Below are 16490 nucleotides of genomic sequence, written 5' to 3'. Positions count from 1 at the left end.
AAGTAGACTTACTATGAAAGTGTTAAACCATAATCACTTCTCTCCAAGCTGAATACTTCAAAATTATTTAATCTTTTAATGGAACTGAGAAATTTAAGAATCACATAATATTAAACCTTCTGTTTGGGCTAAACTAAAAATGAGCAGAAAAAGTAGGGGATGCTAAAAGCTCTTGTGCAAATTTAAGTAATGTGTCCATCACTATCAACTTAGCATGGAACTTGGCACAATGTCTGTTGAATGAATATCACATAAAATTTGGCATGAATTGTCTTTGAGCCCAAGATGCCTGACAGATAGCACCTTGAGAGTCAGTTTTCAAGATCTATGGACTAAAAGACTATAATAATAGAAGAAATAGCTATACCGTATTCTTCCAGACTTATTTCTTCCCAATAAATTTATTCTAGGTCAAATGCATACATAAGTAGAATAAGTCATTCAGAAAAAAGATGATTTTTTTAAAATTTCCTTCTTGCATCTAAATAATATGGAAAAATTCCTTTGGAAACAGATGAAGTTCCTGGACCTGGTTCTTAAAATTTAAACATCATAAGGAGAAACAGAATAACAGATGTGGAAAATGAGGCTAATTACCAAGTAAATAACCAAGCTACTGTTTACTTATTGACATTTGGAAATAACTCAAGCACACTAGGACAGTCAAAAGCAGTACTTTAAAATCTTTGATCAGCCCCATTCATGGGGTTGAGAAAGAAGCATTACCATCCCCCACCCCCCACCAACAAAGCGAAAGGAGAAGCTGTCCTTTGCATATATCTGCCATTTGGCAATTCCCCAGTGAAAGCACTGCTGCTTTTTTCCATGTTTTTTCCAAATGATCTTCTGCATTTCAGCACAAGATGAAAAATAAGGAGGAGATTATAATAGTTGTGGCAATTACTGATAGCTTCAATATTAAAATCAGGAAACCTGTTCAGCCTAAGCCAATCTCATATTTTTGGATTTAGAAATAATAAAGAATCGTGTTTTCTTGTGCTCTGACCTTAAACTGTTCCTCCAATTTCTCTCGAAGAGGGCTCAGCTTCTCTAAACTCTTGCTCAGGTACACGTGACCATGGAATTTAATAAAGGCTTTGATGAAGTCAGAAACACCCCATCTAGTTTTCACCTCATCCCGGCTGTAACATAGGAAAAAAAAAAACAACAACTTTTATTTCAGTCTTAAATAGCAAAAATGACTAATATCTCAAAGATTCGCAACACAAATTAAAATGACACCTTGATAAGCAAATGAAACAGTAGGGTTCTTTGTGAAACTAAGTGTACTTCCCACTAAAAACACAGTATAAAACATGGCTGAATTTACCAATATATACCCCAAGAGAAGTAGCTCATATATTTCTCTAGTGGTTTTTTTTTCTCATCTACTCTACTGAACACAAACACAAATTTCTCTAAGTCTATTACATTGACTCCATGCTTAAGAAAAAAAAAAGACAGAACAGATGGAGCTGTCTTATTTGTAAGCCTGAAAGTGCCACATGAATGTGAGATGCACAAATGTAGCAACTCTTATCTGACATACAAATTGTACAGCTAGGTCTACCACAGGGGAACTAAAAGTGTCCCAAGAGAAGTTGGGCAAACCTTTCCAGTGCTTTAGAAAGTGCTTTTTGAAGATTAGTGGAGGCAGCTGGGAAAGGGAACTTCACAGCGATGCTTCTGCAGTAGTAGAAAATTGTGGTCAGATGGTCTCCTTTGGAAGAAGCTAAAATAGCCAACTGATTGTAAGGCTGACCTAGGGGAAGAAACACATCCTTATTTATAGAGCTGTCAAATGTCTACCACCATGATACAAGAAGGCAATCTTATAATTCAAAACCAAAATCTAGACATTCAAAACCTATGGTTATTCTCCATGTAAATCAAGAGTTTCATGAGCTAACTATGACCTCAAGTGGCCTCGAAGGAGAAGGTGATGTGTGTGGAGAAGGTGTGGTCCAGGCAAAGGAGGCTAGATTTGAATGAATGCGGTAACGTGGCTCTCAAATCTAGCTCTGCCAACTTCCTGTCTATGTGTGACCTTGGGCATGGCCCTTTATTTCTGGTGCCCTCAATGTCTTTATTTGTAAAAAGGTGATTATGAGTGGAGAAGATAAAAATTTTTTGGACACGGCCTATATGGAAAATTTGCTTTGACTGACCATACATGTCTGTAATAGGTTTTGTTTCTCTTGTGTTGTCAAAGCCTGGCTGATTAAAACAAAAATTTTTAACTGGGAAAAAAATAGGTTGAGCAAGACATTCTAAGATTTCTTCCAGTCCTAAATTTAGGCTCCCAAAAAGCAGATCATACTTTATTACATGATATGCATCCACATTTCAGTTTCTACATCATTTAACTGAAGCAGAGGAAATTATAAGGGCCCCAAAAAGTCTCAAAAGACATCTTTTTGGAAGACCTAATGTAGTTAAGATGTAGCTGATAAAATAGTATTTGATTCTTGTTAAAATTCCCTTAATTCAATTAATAATTAATAGGAGCCTCATGATAGACAAAAGGAATTTATAGGCTTATAGCGGCAAAATGCTAATATTTCCAGGGAAAAAGATGAATTAGAGCTAGGAGAAATAGTTCTTTTAGAGAGACAAAGAAGTTAAAAAGATTTAAAACGAGGTGCAATGACTCATATCCATACTGTTTCTTTTCATTGTGCTACACGCATGCTGGAAACAGTGACCAGCCTCATGTCTTCAATGGCAGAGGAAATTCTCTATTGAGACAGGATAACAACTTAGACAGCTGGAGCATCGGAGGTTCTGGGATCTGCCTAGCTCTCCCTGAATTCAAGGATGGCTCTCTATCCTCTAAGACAAAATTCCTTTCACATATCACTGCTATAAGATTGAAAATAAGACTTTAAAAATATTCAGGAGTAATTTCCTCATATTTATAAAGAATGAAACAGGCACCAAACTGCTCTTCAATCTTTACAGGACTCAGACTCACCATTGGAGGGGACAAGCTGAGCTGCATGCCTATAGTAGGACTCTGCCTGACTGGTCTGGTTTCTATAGCGAGCTGAAAGCAGGAAAAAAAACAAAGTGAACAAATCAAACACTAAACACTTCCTTTCCTTTCTGAATTTCCCCAATTTTCCTACCTGTTTGTTTAAAAATCTACCGACTATGAATATAATACAATTTACTTACGACTCATTACAGAGAAAGCATATAAATAGTTTAAAATAAATTAACTGTAGGATTATGTGTGCATTGTCCATCTTCTATTATTTGGGACATTCAGCATGTAACCAATTGTAAAGCTTACCTAGCCCCCATTTTCAGGTCCTCCAGTGTCATGCATCACCAGCTCCCATTATGGACTATGCTGGTGACCTGGAGCCGGCCCACAAGAAGGGGTGATTTTATATGGCACTTAAAAACAAAACAAAACAAAAAACACTATACAATACGATCTGGCAAATAGTTTATTTCTTTAAAATCTCAATGTGATTTTTAAAATGCCTCCAAACCCCTTTTCTGGGATATAAAGGATGTGTGTGCAAAAAATACAATTAAAGCAAGAACAACTCACAAACACACCACTTCTTTAGCCTCTCCTACAGATAGCAGATTCTTGTGCTAATTTTGACATGACCCCACATGGAGCCAATGCTATGGACATCAAAAGACCTAAAAAAAAAAAATTCTAACTTAAAATCAACCTTTCCCTCACCTGCTATTTTAGGACAGCTAATACATAATCCTATAGTTAATTTATTTTACAACCATTTTAGGTCACCTTTAAAGGAATAGACAAGTTGCAGAAACAAACAAGAAGAGTACAAAGCACTCAGCTAAAATAAATGCATAAGAAACATGAATCCTTTTCTAGAGAATATTTTGGAAGGAAAGTTGTTTAATTACTAACTACTAGTATATCAATAAAAAGAATAAGCTAGTTGGTTAGCTTCTAAAAGGAATAACAGAATGAAGAAAAAACTTCACAAGTATAAAACAGTATAGCCTCACTTAGAACACCTTATAATACTTTAAAAAGCCTAACATATTCTAAATTTTATGTTTATCATATACTTATAGAGCAACACTGTCCCTCTGCTCAGTCTGCATAAGACCTGTATTGATGTGGAAGTTGCTTTTTTTCAAGGGCTTCTTGCTTAAGCCTATTCCAAAGTACTCAGATATTCTACATTCCTCATAGCACATTTCACATCACCCTCATAAAATCTCAACTGAAAATGCTTGGCTAAGTTGCTGGTCAGCTCAAAGTAAATAGGGTTCTTTCTATGACTATACTCCCAGGAAAAAAGGCGCATGTCAATGATCTTTTCACTTCAAAGGCTCACCAATGTCTCCAAGATGGACGAGGCAGTGCTGGCAGATATACGAGCAGGAGCTAGACTGTGGCTTCACTATGGCGCTGGTATGCGTCTGTTTATTGCTGATAATCCCCAACTGGGAAGACTTTACACGGCAAGGTAAATCTACATTAAACACTGTGCACAGCTCCTGTAACAACTAAAAGAGAAACAAACGACAGATTTAAAAGATGATTTGGAGCACTTTTTCCATGAAGGCTTCTACAATTAAGTATGTAATCTGAACACCACATACAGTAGAACACTGAATAAAAAGAACCACCTGTATCTATTCATCAAAAATTAACTCTTCATTAATTAATTTTTCACAAATCCAGGAAAAGATTCAAAGGCAAAGTTAGTGAAAAAAATTGCTTTCTGGAAATGTTAACATTCTAAGCACATATCTGCACACTGCAGTAAGTATGAGATCTTTCATACATTCAAAACTATCTTATAGAAACAATCAGTAACTTCAGTCTTGAGAATGACAATAATGAGACAACATACTAAAACTTATGGGATGCAAAGGAAGGGGAAGTTTTATATCTCTAATGCTTACATGAATAAAATAGAGAAAAAGGAGATCAATGAATTGAGCATGCAGCTGAAAAAGCTACAAGAAAAAATAGAAAATCCCCAATTAAATACTAAATTAGAAATACTGAAAACCAAAAGAGATGAATAAAAGTGAAATTAAGAAAACTATTGAATAAATAAAACTGAAAGATTCTGTGAAAAAATAAAAATAAAATGATAAACCTTTAGTCAATTAAGAAAACCACATTACCAGTATCAAAAATACAAAGGGTGAACTTACCTCCAATGGAGAGGAAATTAAAACAATAATTAGTAATTATTCTGCCCAATTATATGCCCATAAATTTGACAATCTTAGTGAAATGGATCAATATTTAAAAAGATATAAATTTCCCAGACTAAAAGAATAACTATATATAAGTAAAAACTATATAACAGAATAGGTAACAAGTAAACAGGTACTTAAAATAATCTCATCTCAGAAAAAGAAACTGAACAAGCCATCAATGAATTCCCTAGGAAAAAATCTCCAGGGCCAGATGGAAATTTATAAGCAAATTCTATCAAATATTTAAAGAACAATTAATTCCAATACTTTATAGACTATTTGGGAAAACTGGAGAAGCAACCCTACCAAATTCGTTTTATGATACAAATATAGTACTGATACCTAAAGCAGGTAAAGCCAAAACAGAGAAAGAAAATTACAGACCAATTTCCCTAATGGATACAGATGCAAAAATTTTAAATAAAACATTGGCAAAAAAATTACAGTAACTTATCACAAGAATAATACACTTTGATCAGGCAGGATTTATTCTGGGAATGCAAGGCTGGTTTAATATTAGGAAAACTATTAGTATAAGTGATCATATCAACAACAAAACTAGTAGAAACTGTATGATTATCTCAATAGATGCAGAAAAAGCTTGACGAAATAACACCAATTCCTTTTAAAAACACTACGAAGCATAGGAATAAATGGATTCTACCTTAAGATAATAAGTAGTATTTACCTAAAACCAGCATTAAGTACTATATGTCATAGGGATAAGTTAGATACATTTCCAATAAGTCTGGGGGTGAAACAAGGATGTCCACCATCACCTCTATTACTCAATTTGTTACTAGAAATATTAGCTGTAGCAATAAGAGAAGAAAAAGAAATCGAAGGAATTAGAACAGGCAAAGAAGAGAATAAGTTATCATTCTTTGCACATCATATGAAGATATTCTTAGAGAATCAAGTAAAAAACTACTTGAAATAATGAATAACTTTAGCAAAGCTGAAGGATATAAAATAAACCCACATAAATCCTTGGCATTCCTATATATTTCTTTTTTTGTTTGTTTTTTTGCTTTTTGGAGGGGGGAAGGCAGGGCAATCGGGGTTAAGTGACTTGCCCAAGGTCACACGGCTAGTATGTGTGCCAAGTTATCTGAGGCCAATTTGAACTCAGGTGCTTCTGACTCCTGGGCCAGTTCTTTATTCACTGTGCCACCTAGCCATCCCCCTATATATTTATTTATTTTTATTTTTTAATTTTTTAAAAAGGAATCAGGGTTAAGTAACTTACTCAAGGTTACACGGCCAGTTATTTCTGGGTGTGGTGCTAAGTATCTGAGCCCAGATCTGATCCCCAGGTCATCCTGACACTGGAGCTGGTGCTCTTACTTGCTGTGCTACCTGGCCGCCCCCTCCCCCTATATATTTCTAATGAAGCCCAACAGCAAGAAATAAAGAGAAATTCCATTTAAAGTTATTGTAGACACTATAAAATATTTGGAAGTCTACCTGCCAAAACAAACCCAGGAACTATATGAACACAATTACAAAACATTTTTCACACAAATAAAGTCAGATCTAAATAATTGGGAAAATATCAGTCACTCATGATTAGACAGAATATAATATAAACGACAATTTTACCTAAATTAATTGAGCTATTTAGTGCCATACCAAACTACGAAAAAATTATTTTATAGAGCTAGAAAAAATAATAACAAAATTCATCTGGAAGAACAAAAGGTCCAGAATATCATAGGAATTAATGAAAAGAAATGCTAGGGAAAGTGGCCTTAGCAATACCAGATTTTAAACTGTATTATAGAGCAGCAGTCTTCAAAACTACTTGGTACTGGTTGAGGAATAGAATGGTATATCAGTGGAACAGAAGAGGTACCTGAGACACAATACTATAGTCAATAACTATAGTAATCTACTGTTTGATAAACCCAAAGACTCCAGCTTCTGGAATAAGAACTCTCACTATGACAAAAACTTCTGGGAAAACTGGAAAAATCACTGGCAGAAACTGGGCATAGACCAGTATCTTACAGCATATACTAAAATAAAGGCTAAATGGGTTCATGATTTAGATATAAAGGCTGAGTAATAAAGATAGACATAATAAAATAAATAGTAATAATTTATAGTAATAAAATTATAAAATAAATTTATAGTAATAAAAATAGATATAAAGGTAAGTAATCTGGGAGAGGAAGGAAAAGTTTACCTGTCAGATTTGTGGAGAAAGGAAAAATTTATGATCAAACAAGAGGCAGCATTACAAAATGCAAAATGGATCATTTTGATTACATTAAATTGAAAAGTATCTGTACAAACAAAGCCAATGTAACCAAGATTAGGAGGGAAGCAGAAAATTGGGAAAGAATTTTTACAACCAGTGTCTCTGATAGAGGCTTTATTTCTAAAACATACAGAGAACTGTGTTAAATTCATCAGAATACAAGTCATTCCCCAAATGATAAATGGTCAAAGGGTATGAACAGACAGTTTTCAGAGGAAGAAATTAAAGATATCTAATAAGCATATGAAAAAATGTTCTAAATCATTATTGATCAGAGAAATGCAAATCAAAACAACTCTTAGGTACCGTATCTCACCAGTCAGATTGATAACATGACAAAACAGGAAAATGATAATTGGAAATCAAGGGGATGCTCACCAATTGGGGAATGGCTAAACAAGCTATGGTATATAATGTAATATTGTGCTATAAGAAATGAGGAGCAGACGAGTTTCATAATAACCTGATGCTGAGTGAGGGGAGCAGAACCAGGAGAACATGATGCACAATTACAGACACATCATATGTGTGATGACTAACTTGGATAGACTGGGCTCATCTCAGCAATGAAAGGTTCTAAGACAACTCCAAAGACTCATGATGGAAAAGGCTATCCACAACCTGGAACTCAAAAACTTGTGGAACTGAATGTTGTAAAACTAATAGTAAATAAATTTTTGAAAATACCCATTATACAACCTCAGTAGACTGTTCAGACATTTAAATAAATATAATATAACAAATAAAAGTGAATAATCTAATTATAAGACTTTCTGGAAAAAGCAAAAATTCTGAGTAACATATCTAGCTTATTGGAAACTACACTATTTATCATAAGACCTAAGAGCACTCAAGGTGTATTCAGGAGCTCATCTGTACCTACAAATATAGCACTTACATTTAATACCCACTGAACACCCACAGACAAGGAATTAAAAAAAAAAAAAACCACCTGTCCAAAGCCATCAGAACTAGGATTCATATCCAGTCTCATTTTCCACCTGGCTGAAGTAGTTTGGACTTCTGACTCCTCCCCTCTGCCATGCCCCAAGAACCTCGTGACTGGAAAACTTCATCATCCTGCCCTGCAGGATAGAATCAACCTCGGTACTCACACTTCAACACTATCTCCTATTTCCCTTTGATTGGAGACCAGAGGCATGAACTCCAAGACAGACAGCTCACTTCCCACCTGGCTGCACTAGGATGTCATTTCTCTCCTGTCTCCACCTTCCTCCCCCATCCTTTCAGCTTCCTGTTGTGTGTTGTTTTCACACATTAGGTTATAAGCTCCTTGGGTGCAGGGACTAATTCCCCTATGATTTGTATTCCCAGGGAATACAATACTTAGGGCATTCCCTGGCAAATAGATGCTTAATAAAATAAGGTTTTCTGACTCCAAATTCAGCATGCTTTTACTGTACTATGCTATCTCCTTGAGATGTCAGGTTTAAAATTTCCTCTCTTTGGCAGCTAACACTTAATGCATTCCATTAAGTTTATATCTATTTCTCTTAATTAATTATCCCAGAAAAAATTATGTGGAGATATTTGGAATTATGTCTATAGGCTGAATTCTTAATAATGTACAAAAGTGATTTTTACCAAGACTTATCACTTTCATGACATTTCTAGATTCAGCTATACTTATTAAATGAGCAAACTACGCCATCAATAGAGTGTGTCTACAGTTGTTTTCTGTGACAACATTTGGAATTGTAACTAATTATGATAATGAAAAGTGGCATCCGCTTTAAGAATTCCCCAATTTAATTACATTCAATTTAATAAACATTAAGTGTTTACCTCCTGGGTCCTCTTTATTCTGCCTTTTACTTATTATTGTTTCTTTGCTAGTAGTAGTTCCTTCATGGAAAAGAATCAGGCAGATTCTAAATGGCCAGTCAATACAAAAAACTAGATGAAAGCAGGGAAGAATGGCAGAGATTGGCTAAACAAACTATATACACAAACATAATATATACCATTCCAGGGAAACAGAAAATAAATCTCAGTTCTTTTCTTCATGAACTTAACAGTGTAAAGCAGAGGGATTATAATTGGGAAATCATTAATAAAATAAATAAAAATACTGTAGGCAAGGACCTATTTCTATTTCAGTTTGATACCACTGGTCCAGATTTGAGAATGTGATTTGGGAGAAAGGTCCTTTCATGATTCAGCAGGGCAGGAACAAGGAAAAAGGAAAGAACAGCAAGAGCTGTAGTATTCAGAAAATGCTGGATAGAGGACGTAGTATTTGAGTTGGTTTTACTTGACAATGTTTATTACAAAGGTTTTTATTTCCCAGTTAAGTTGGAAAAGAAAAAAAAATTAATGCTTGTTAACTGCAAAAAAGCACATTTAATTTAAAAAACAGAAAAATGATATTACTTCAGTAGGCAAGAAGAAGATTTGAAAAGATATTCTAGGCATAAAAAAAAGTAGCTACTAAGCCATGGAGGTAGGAGAACTCAAACTATGTCAAGGGGAAGGCAATAAGGTACTATGGCTTGAGTATATAGAGCTGGTAGGAGTAATATGTGATGAGGCTTGAAAATAAAGCAGCCTTAGATTATAGAAGCCTCAAACTCTTCTGGTGGATGATAGAGAGCCAAATGAATGTTAAAAGTAAAAGTGACATGATCAAATGTGTAGAGCCTAGTACTGTGGTAGCTGCATATAGAAAGGAATGGAAAGAAGAAAAATTCCTAAAGACATGCCAACAGTACAAATATGTAAAAACAAGAGCCCATAATAAGATGGCAGTAGAAAGAATAGAGAAGAGGGATTGTATGCAAAAAAAATATGGTGACACTGGCTGAAATATGAGCATGAAGAATAAAGGATAATCCTAAGGTTACAAAAGGTAGTACCACAGAAAGAATGATATCAGGAGAAGCAGGCTTTTAGGGTTAGGGATGAGGTAGGAAAAGCATATGGCTATGCTGAGTTTGAGATGACAGTAAAACATCTAGATAAAGAGGTCTTACAAGTAGCTAAAAATGAGGGTCTAGGGTTCAAGATTAATATCAGGGCAGGAGGGGCGGCTAGGTGGCACAGTGAATAGAGCACCGGCCCTGGAGTCAGGAGGACCTGAGTTCAAATATGGCCTCAGACACTTAACACTTACTAGTCGTGTGACCTTGGGCAAGTCACTTAACCCCAACTGCCCCTCCAAAAAGCCAAACAAACAAACAAACCAAAAACCGGGCAGGAAAAAGATTTTTAATACTTCTAAGTCATTTTGCATATTGATGGCAATACAATTATCCCTTCCACACTGATTTTCCCCATCATGGTTTCAATATGTTGTAGGCTGGCATAGGGAATTAGATAGGAATTTTGGAGAGAGTTTTGCAGAAGCTGTAGATGATATGCAGAGGGCAGATGACACGGAGCCTATGACCAAATACTTAACCCAAATTTTACAATAAGGTACTGTAAACAACCCATAAAAGAAAAAGAAAAAATTCAAATTTCTTTGCTGCTATGAGAGGGCCAAAACATTTTATGTGGATTTTCCAGATCACAGGGGTGCTGTGCCTCTAATCTTTGTGATGTGGAAGGGATAAATGTATAAGTTATAGAAATGAAAGAAGTTGGTAAGGAAGAGAGAATAGAGAAAAGCAAAACCTAATAGGTGGTAGGGAAAAGTTAAAAAGGGTTAGGACAATGACAAGACAAAGAAGGAACAGTTGTCAGACCAGGAAAATATATTGCCTCTGAAACCAAAGGAAGAAAGTATCTAGTAGGTGAAGTCAACAGGCCCAAATATAAGAGAGGCCAAGAAGGACATGGAATAGAAAAAGTCATTGTTTATGACCACTAGCAGGCCAATGGTGAGCTCTGAATAGGCAGTTTCAGGAGAATGATACAGGCAGAAGATTGGTAGGGTGAGTAGCAGTAAAGTGCAATTAGGGACAAACAACTTTGTCTTGAAGTTATGGAGGAGAAATGAAAAGAAGAGGGTAGCTGAAAGGGCTAGAAAAAAATAATGCACAACTTTTCAGCACTGGAGTGAACCAAGGAAGTCTATAAAAATTTATTTACATTCAACTTGCACCTAAATACCTAATAAAAAAGCACTGTGCTATGTATTGGAATAGAGGAAGGAGACACTGGAAGAAATAAAGGGAATAAGAGCTAAAACAAAATCCTAGAGATATGAGGAAGAAATAGAAATGAAAAGGTAGAGAAATTTCTATCAATGAAGAGTACAAAATACCTACCTACTCTTCTGTAAGAAGGAAGGAATAGGTGATGATGATGACATTTCAGGAAAAGAATAAGGGAGCCAAATAATTCATAGTTCTCAATTTTCTTAGTGAAATAGAAGGTTAGGTCATCTATTGCCAAGTTTGAGTAATAAGGAATACCTTTAAGGGGGATATGAAGATTTAAAAAGAAAAAATGGTTTTGGAATAACCAAAGCAAATAATGAGACAGAGAATGGATATAAGTGGAAATGCTGAATTTAACAGGTCTGATCAACTTGATTCCATGACTAATTATTTACCAGCTGTAGAGCAGGACTGGAAAATTCCAGTAATAGGGTTCACATCAAGGACTGGAGATTTCTAAGCTGGAAATGATGAAAAGTCAGGGAAACAGGGGATTCTAGGGCAGTAGCTTGTGAAATATTAAAAGGGAAGGTTATAGGGGTCAAGGCTAGATAAAGAGACAAGTGAAGCCAGAGTGGTAGAAACAGAAGTGGAATAACAGTAATGACTGTCAGGGGCTTATAAACATATTTAGTGTGTGCCAGAGGGGAGAGACAGAAAGATAAGAAGTTGTAGGAGAGTGGAATTTTAAATATTCCCGATCTTGGAGGTAAATGCAGTTCTGTGAGAGGGTGACTTCCAAGGTGTAATTTTATCTGTAAATGGTTCAAGTGGGTTATAAGGAGGTTTCTAGAGTGAGAAGTAGGGAAGAACTGTGTTCAGTTTTTTTTTAGGAGAATACTGAAGTCCCTGAGAAGGAGAGCAAAGGGTGGGTTGAGGTATGAATAGGTTGAGGCTGAGGAAGCTGGAAAAATGGTATGGTAACTGGCAATAGTCAATAAAGTATAATGCAATGATGGATAAAGAGAATTTTAGAGTTAGAAGGAACTGTATAGGTCAGATAATCTGAGGCCCTCATTTTACAGTAAAAAGACTGAAAGATTGAGACCTGGAAAGACCAGTGATTTGCCTCAAAAATCACGTGATTAATTACTAGCAAAACTGAAACTGGAATCCAGATCTCGTTAATCCTATCCAATGCTAACCACTACAATACAATGCCATCTACCTATATAATAACACCCCTTTCTTCTGAGAACACAGTTGAGAAGCAGGAAAGGAAAAAATGTTCTATGCTGATAAGAGTTGTCATAAAGCTTTGCTCTTGATGGCCAGACTGCAGGCCCTCTTTCATGACACCTGTTTTTCTTTCATTTCAAAAAGAATGCCAACAAGCTTTGTTATCTGATCTCTCAGCCTAGAACAGATTGGAAATCTCAAATTAGAGGATAAGAAAGAGAAGGTTTTAGAAAGAAAGGACTCTACAGGAAAGTATACTGACAAATATAAGCAGAGGGATGGTTAACAGCAATCAGAGAAGCACAAAAACCGTAACATACACAAGAACTCCATTCTCACCCACTATCCAGCATTTTAGGGCCATTAAAAAATAAGTTCCATATATCATATTTTTAAAAACATTCTTAGAAGACACTAACACCTAACAAAACAGTCTATTAAGTGATACTCTCAAAGATGACCCGAAATCAAAACTTATTAGATTATGTTTATTGCTCTCCGTTTAAGAAAGCACTGAACTGTCATAAGAAATGACAGGGAATACTATATCTATATAGATATAGCTATAGATATGTATATGTATATGTATAGATACAAATATAGACACACACACTATATATATATGTATATGTACACACACTACACACACACACACACACACACTCTCTCTCTATTCTATTTACCTAGTAAAGCATTTGATACTATTCTTGTGGAAAAAACGAAGTGTGGACTAGAAAGTATATGTAAAAGAGAATAAAATTAGATAATCCAGAACTGGTTGAACAGCTTTTGACTCAAAACATGGTATTAAATGGCTCAATGTCAATTTGGCAGGTGGTCTCCAGCAGACTAGTTGCCTTTGGGAATCTGGGCTTAAACATACTCGGTTTAATATTTTTATCAGTGATTAGGATCAAGATAGAAATGTCATGCTTATCAAATCTGCAAAAGACACAAAGCAGAGGGAGAAAAAAACAGATGTCAGTCAAGATAACTGTCAAGGTGCTCAAGAGGTGTAAATGTAAAATCTTACACATGGGCTCAAAAAAATCCATTTAATAAGGTAAGAATGGGGAACCCATATTTAGATGCCTATCTGCTTGAGAGTTCTACTCAACTATAAGTTCAGTGAGTCTGCAGCACAATATAGCATCCACAAAGGGGAAGGCTATCTTGGGGTGCACTGAGAGAAATATAACCCAAGAATATGAAAATGATCATCCCTCTGTACTCAGTTGTACAGTCAGACCACTTCTGGATTACTATGTTCAGTTTTGGGCATCACCATGTGAAGACATCTATAAAATGGAGATTATTGAGAGGAGAGCTATCAGAATGGGAAAGAACCTGGAGTCTGTTCCATAAGGACTAGTTGAAACAACTGGAGCTGTCTAGCATACAGTAAAGAGAAGGCTCAAGGTGATAGTTTCTGGAGGGCTGTCACCTGAAATATGGATGAAAGAACTAGCATATTAGGAAGAAAATTTAATGAAAACTTTACTAAACACTTTCTTTTACAAATGAAATGGGCTGCCTCACTTACTTCAATGGAAGTCTTCAAAGTAGAGGGTGAATAATTACTTGCCCGAAATCTTACAGTAGGGATTAATTTCAGATATGGGTTGGACTAGAGAGCCACTAAGGTCCTTTCTAATTCTCAAATTCTGTGCTTCTGGGAAGAATGCAGAGAAATATGAGAAGTCTTCCATGAACAGACAGTTAAAAGGAAGTAGAACTAGAAAAAAAATGTGAATAGAAATAATAAAGTAAAACTGAACACCATAATTCTAATAATCAAACTTGGTCAAGAGGAATTAAAAAAAAAAAACTATACTCTTTACCTTTATTGCACGCCTAGAAAACCATGGAAATAGAATATCCCATACATTGTCAGACTTGATTTATATGTTAGTTGATTTTGTTGAATTTTGTTACAATGAGAGGAAGGATATAGTCATTAATGTGATAGAAAAAAACAAGTCATCAATAAAAACTGATTAAAAGGTAGAGTTACATAAAATACACATTTTTTTCAGTTTTAATTCCTAAGGCAAGTTTCAGATATACAGAAAATTCACTTAAATAGAACATCTGCTTCCTCGATGTCAGATAAAGAAGTCTTAATGAAATCAGTTTGGTAAACTACATGGGAACAGTTATCGCTGATATGATTGTATCTACCATAATACCCACATCATAGCAATTACTGAAGAAATAAGAATTGCAAGGAATACATTTCCATAAATAATCAAATAACAAATGTTTATTAGGTCCCTACTTAACTAAACATAGATACTGGAGCTACAAAGAGAAAGAATGAAAGTATTCCTAGTCACAAGGAGCTTATAAGTAAATAAGTGTAATGGGAATGGGAATCTGAAGAAGTTCCCTGCCCCTTGGCCCCTTGATAGGTTTAAGTGAATCTGAGAACATTCCCTGATTTGAAAATATACTTCGCTCCCTAATAGGATGAATGTAGTCACATTGGGAGCCTGTGCAGGAGGCTTGTTTTTCAAGAAAGCCCATACCTCGTTACTTTATAACTAGGCAGTGGGTCAAGGGGGTTGTGACATCTCTGACCCATGAGGCAGCTAATGTGAGGTTTTGCTTTGGTGGCTCACTTAGGGAAGAGTTGTGTGATTTGGCCAGATGAGACTCTGGGCAGCCATTGAGCCCCCTGGCTTTGAAAATAGAGATGTTGGCTCTCTGGTAACTAACTCGGTATGGATGTAGTGGTCAGACAGCTGGAAGCTCTGTCTGCTGGTCTGTTTCTCTGTCTATATATTTTTTTGTCTGCGTGTAACTTCTGTTTGTATTCTCTGAAGTTCAGGGTGCTAACTCTTCCCCCTGAACTAGGTAAATGATACATATGTTTGATTAAAGTAAGATTGTTAACCCATTTTGAGTTGCTTTCCTTTAGAAAAGCAGATCTAGGGGCGGCCAGGTAGCACAGCGAGTAAGAGCACCGGCTCCAGTGTTGAGAATACCTGGAGATCGAATCCCAGGCTCAGACACTTAGCACCCACCCAGAAACACCTGGCCGTGTAACCTTGAGCAAGTTACTTAACCCCAATTGCTTAGGGGCGGCCAGGTGGCTCAGCGAGTAAGAGCACCGGCTCCAGTGTCAGGATAACCTGGATCAAATCTGGGCTCAGATACTCAGCACCACACCCAGAAATAACTGGCCGTGTAACCTTGAGCAAGTTACTTAACCCCTATTGCTTAAAAAAAAAAAAAAAGCAGATCTAAGAACCTGTGCTAGCAGCCATCCTGCGTATGCTAGGGTGCTTGCTGCTACAGTAAGTACTTAGATAAATATGCACAACATAAATAAAGAGAATAAATATACATAGCTAAATATAAGGCAATTTGGGGGGGAAGGCAGCAGTAGCTGGGAAGATTAGGAAAGATCTCCTATGGAAGATGGTACTTAAGTTATACTTTTTTAAAAAGACACTGTGAGGCAGAGGATTAAGAAGAGCATATATTCAGGTATGTGGAAAGGCTAGGGAAAAGGCAAGGACATGGAGCTGTGAATAGAGCTGGCCCTGGAGTCAGGAGGACCTGAGTTCAAATCCAGTCTCAGACACTGGACATACTTACTAGCTGTGTGACTCTGGGCAAGTCACTTAACCCCAACTGCCCTGCCCTCCCCCTCCAAAAGAAAAAAAAGAGGAAGGAAGGAAGGAAGGAAGGAAGGAAGGAAGGAA

The 16490-nt window shown here is 36.1% G+C and overlaps 1 protein-coding gene across 6 annotated transcripts in view; it reads right to left on the bottom strand.

Moving 5' to 3' along the window:
* The window catches only part of SMG7 (SMG7 nonsense mediated mRNA decay factor), a 99617-nt gene that overhangs the window by 23222 nt on the left and 59905 nt on the right, over positions 1–16490 (bottom strand). For all 6 annotated transcript variants that reach the window (XM_069074400.1, XM_069074399.1, XM_069074401.1 and 3 more), the window contains 4 exons: positions 4335–4506; positions 2975–3046; positions 1612–1762; positions 1007–1142 (listed from right to left, as the gene is read on the bottom strand). In XM_069074400.1, the coding sequence (XP_068930501.1) occupies positions 1007–1142; positions 1612–1762; positions 2975–3046; positions 4335–4506 (531 nt within the window). The remainder of the gene's footprint in view (positions 1–1006; positions 1143–1611; positions 1763–2974; positions 3047–4334; positions 4507–16490) is intronic.

The sequence above is a fragment of the Petaurus breviceps genome, unplaced genomic scaffold, assembly GCF_028583685.1.
Source record: "Petaurus breviceps papuanus isolate PSGF00001 unplaced genomic scaffold, PetGlider_PUasm1.0 90895, whole genome shotgun sequence".
NCBI classification, from domain to species: Eukaryota; Metazoa; Chordata; class Mammalia; order Diprotodontia; family Petauridae; genus Petaurus; species Petaurus breviceps.
Note: the sequence above shows the minus strand (reverse complement) of the source record. Positions and strands in the feature narration are given on the sequence as shown.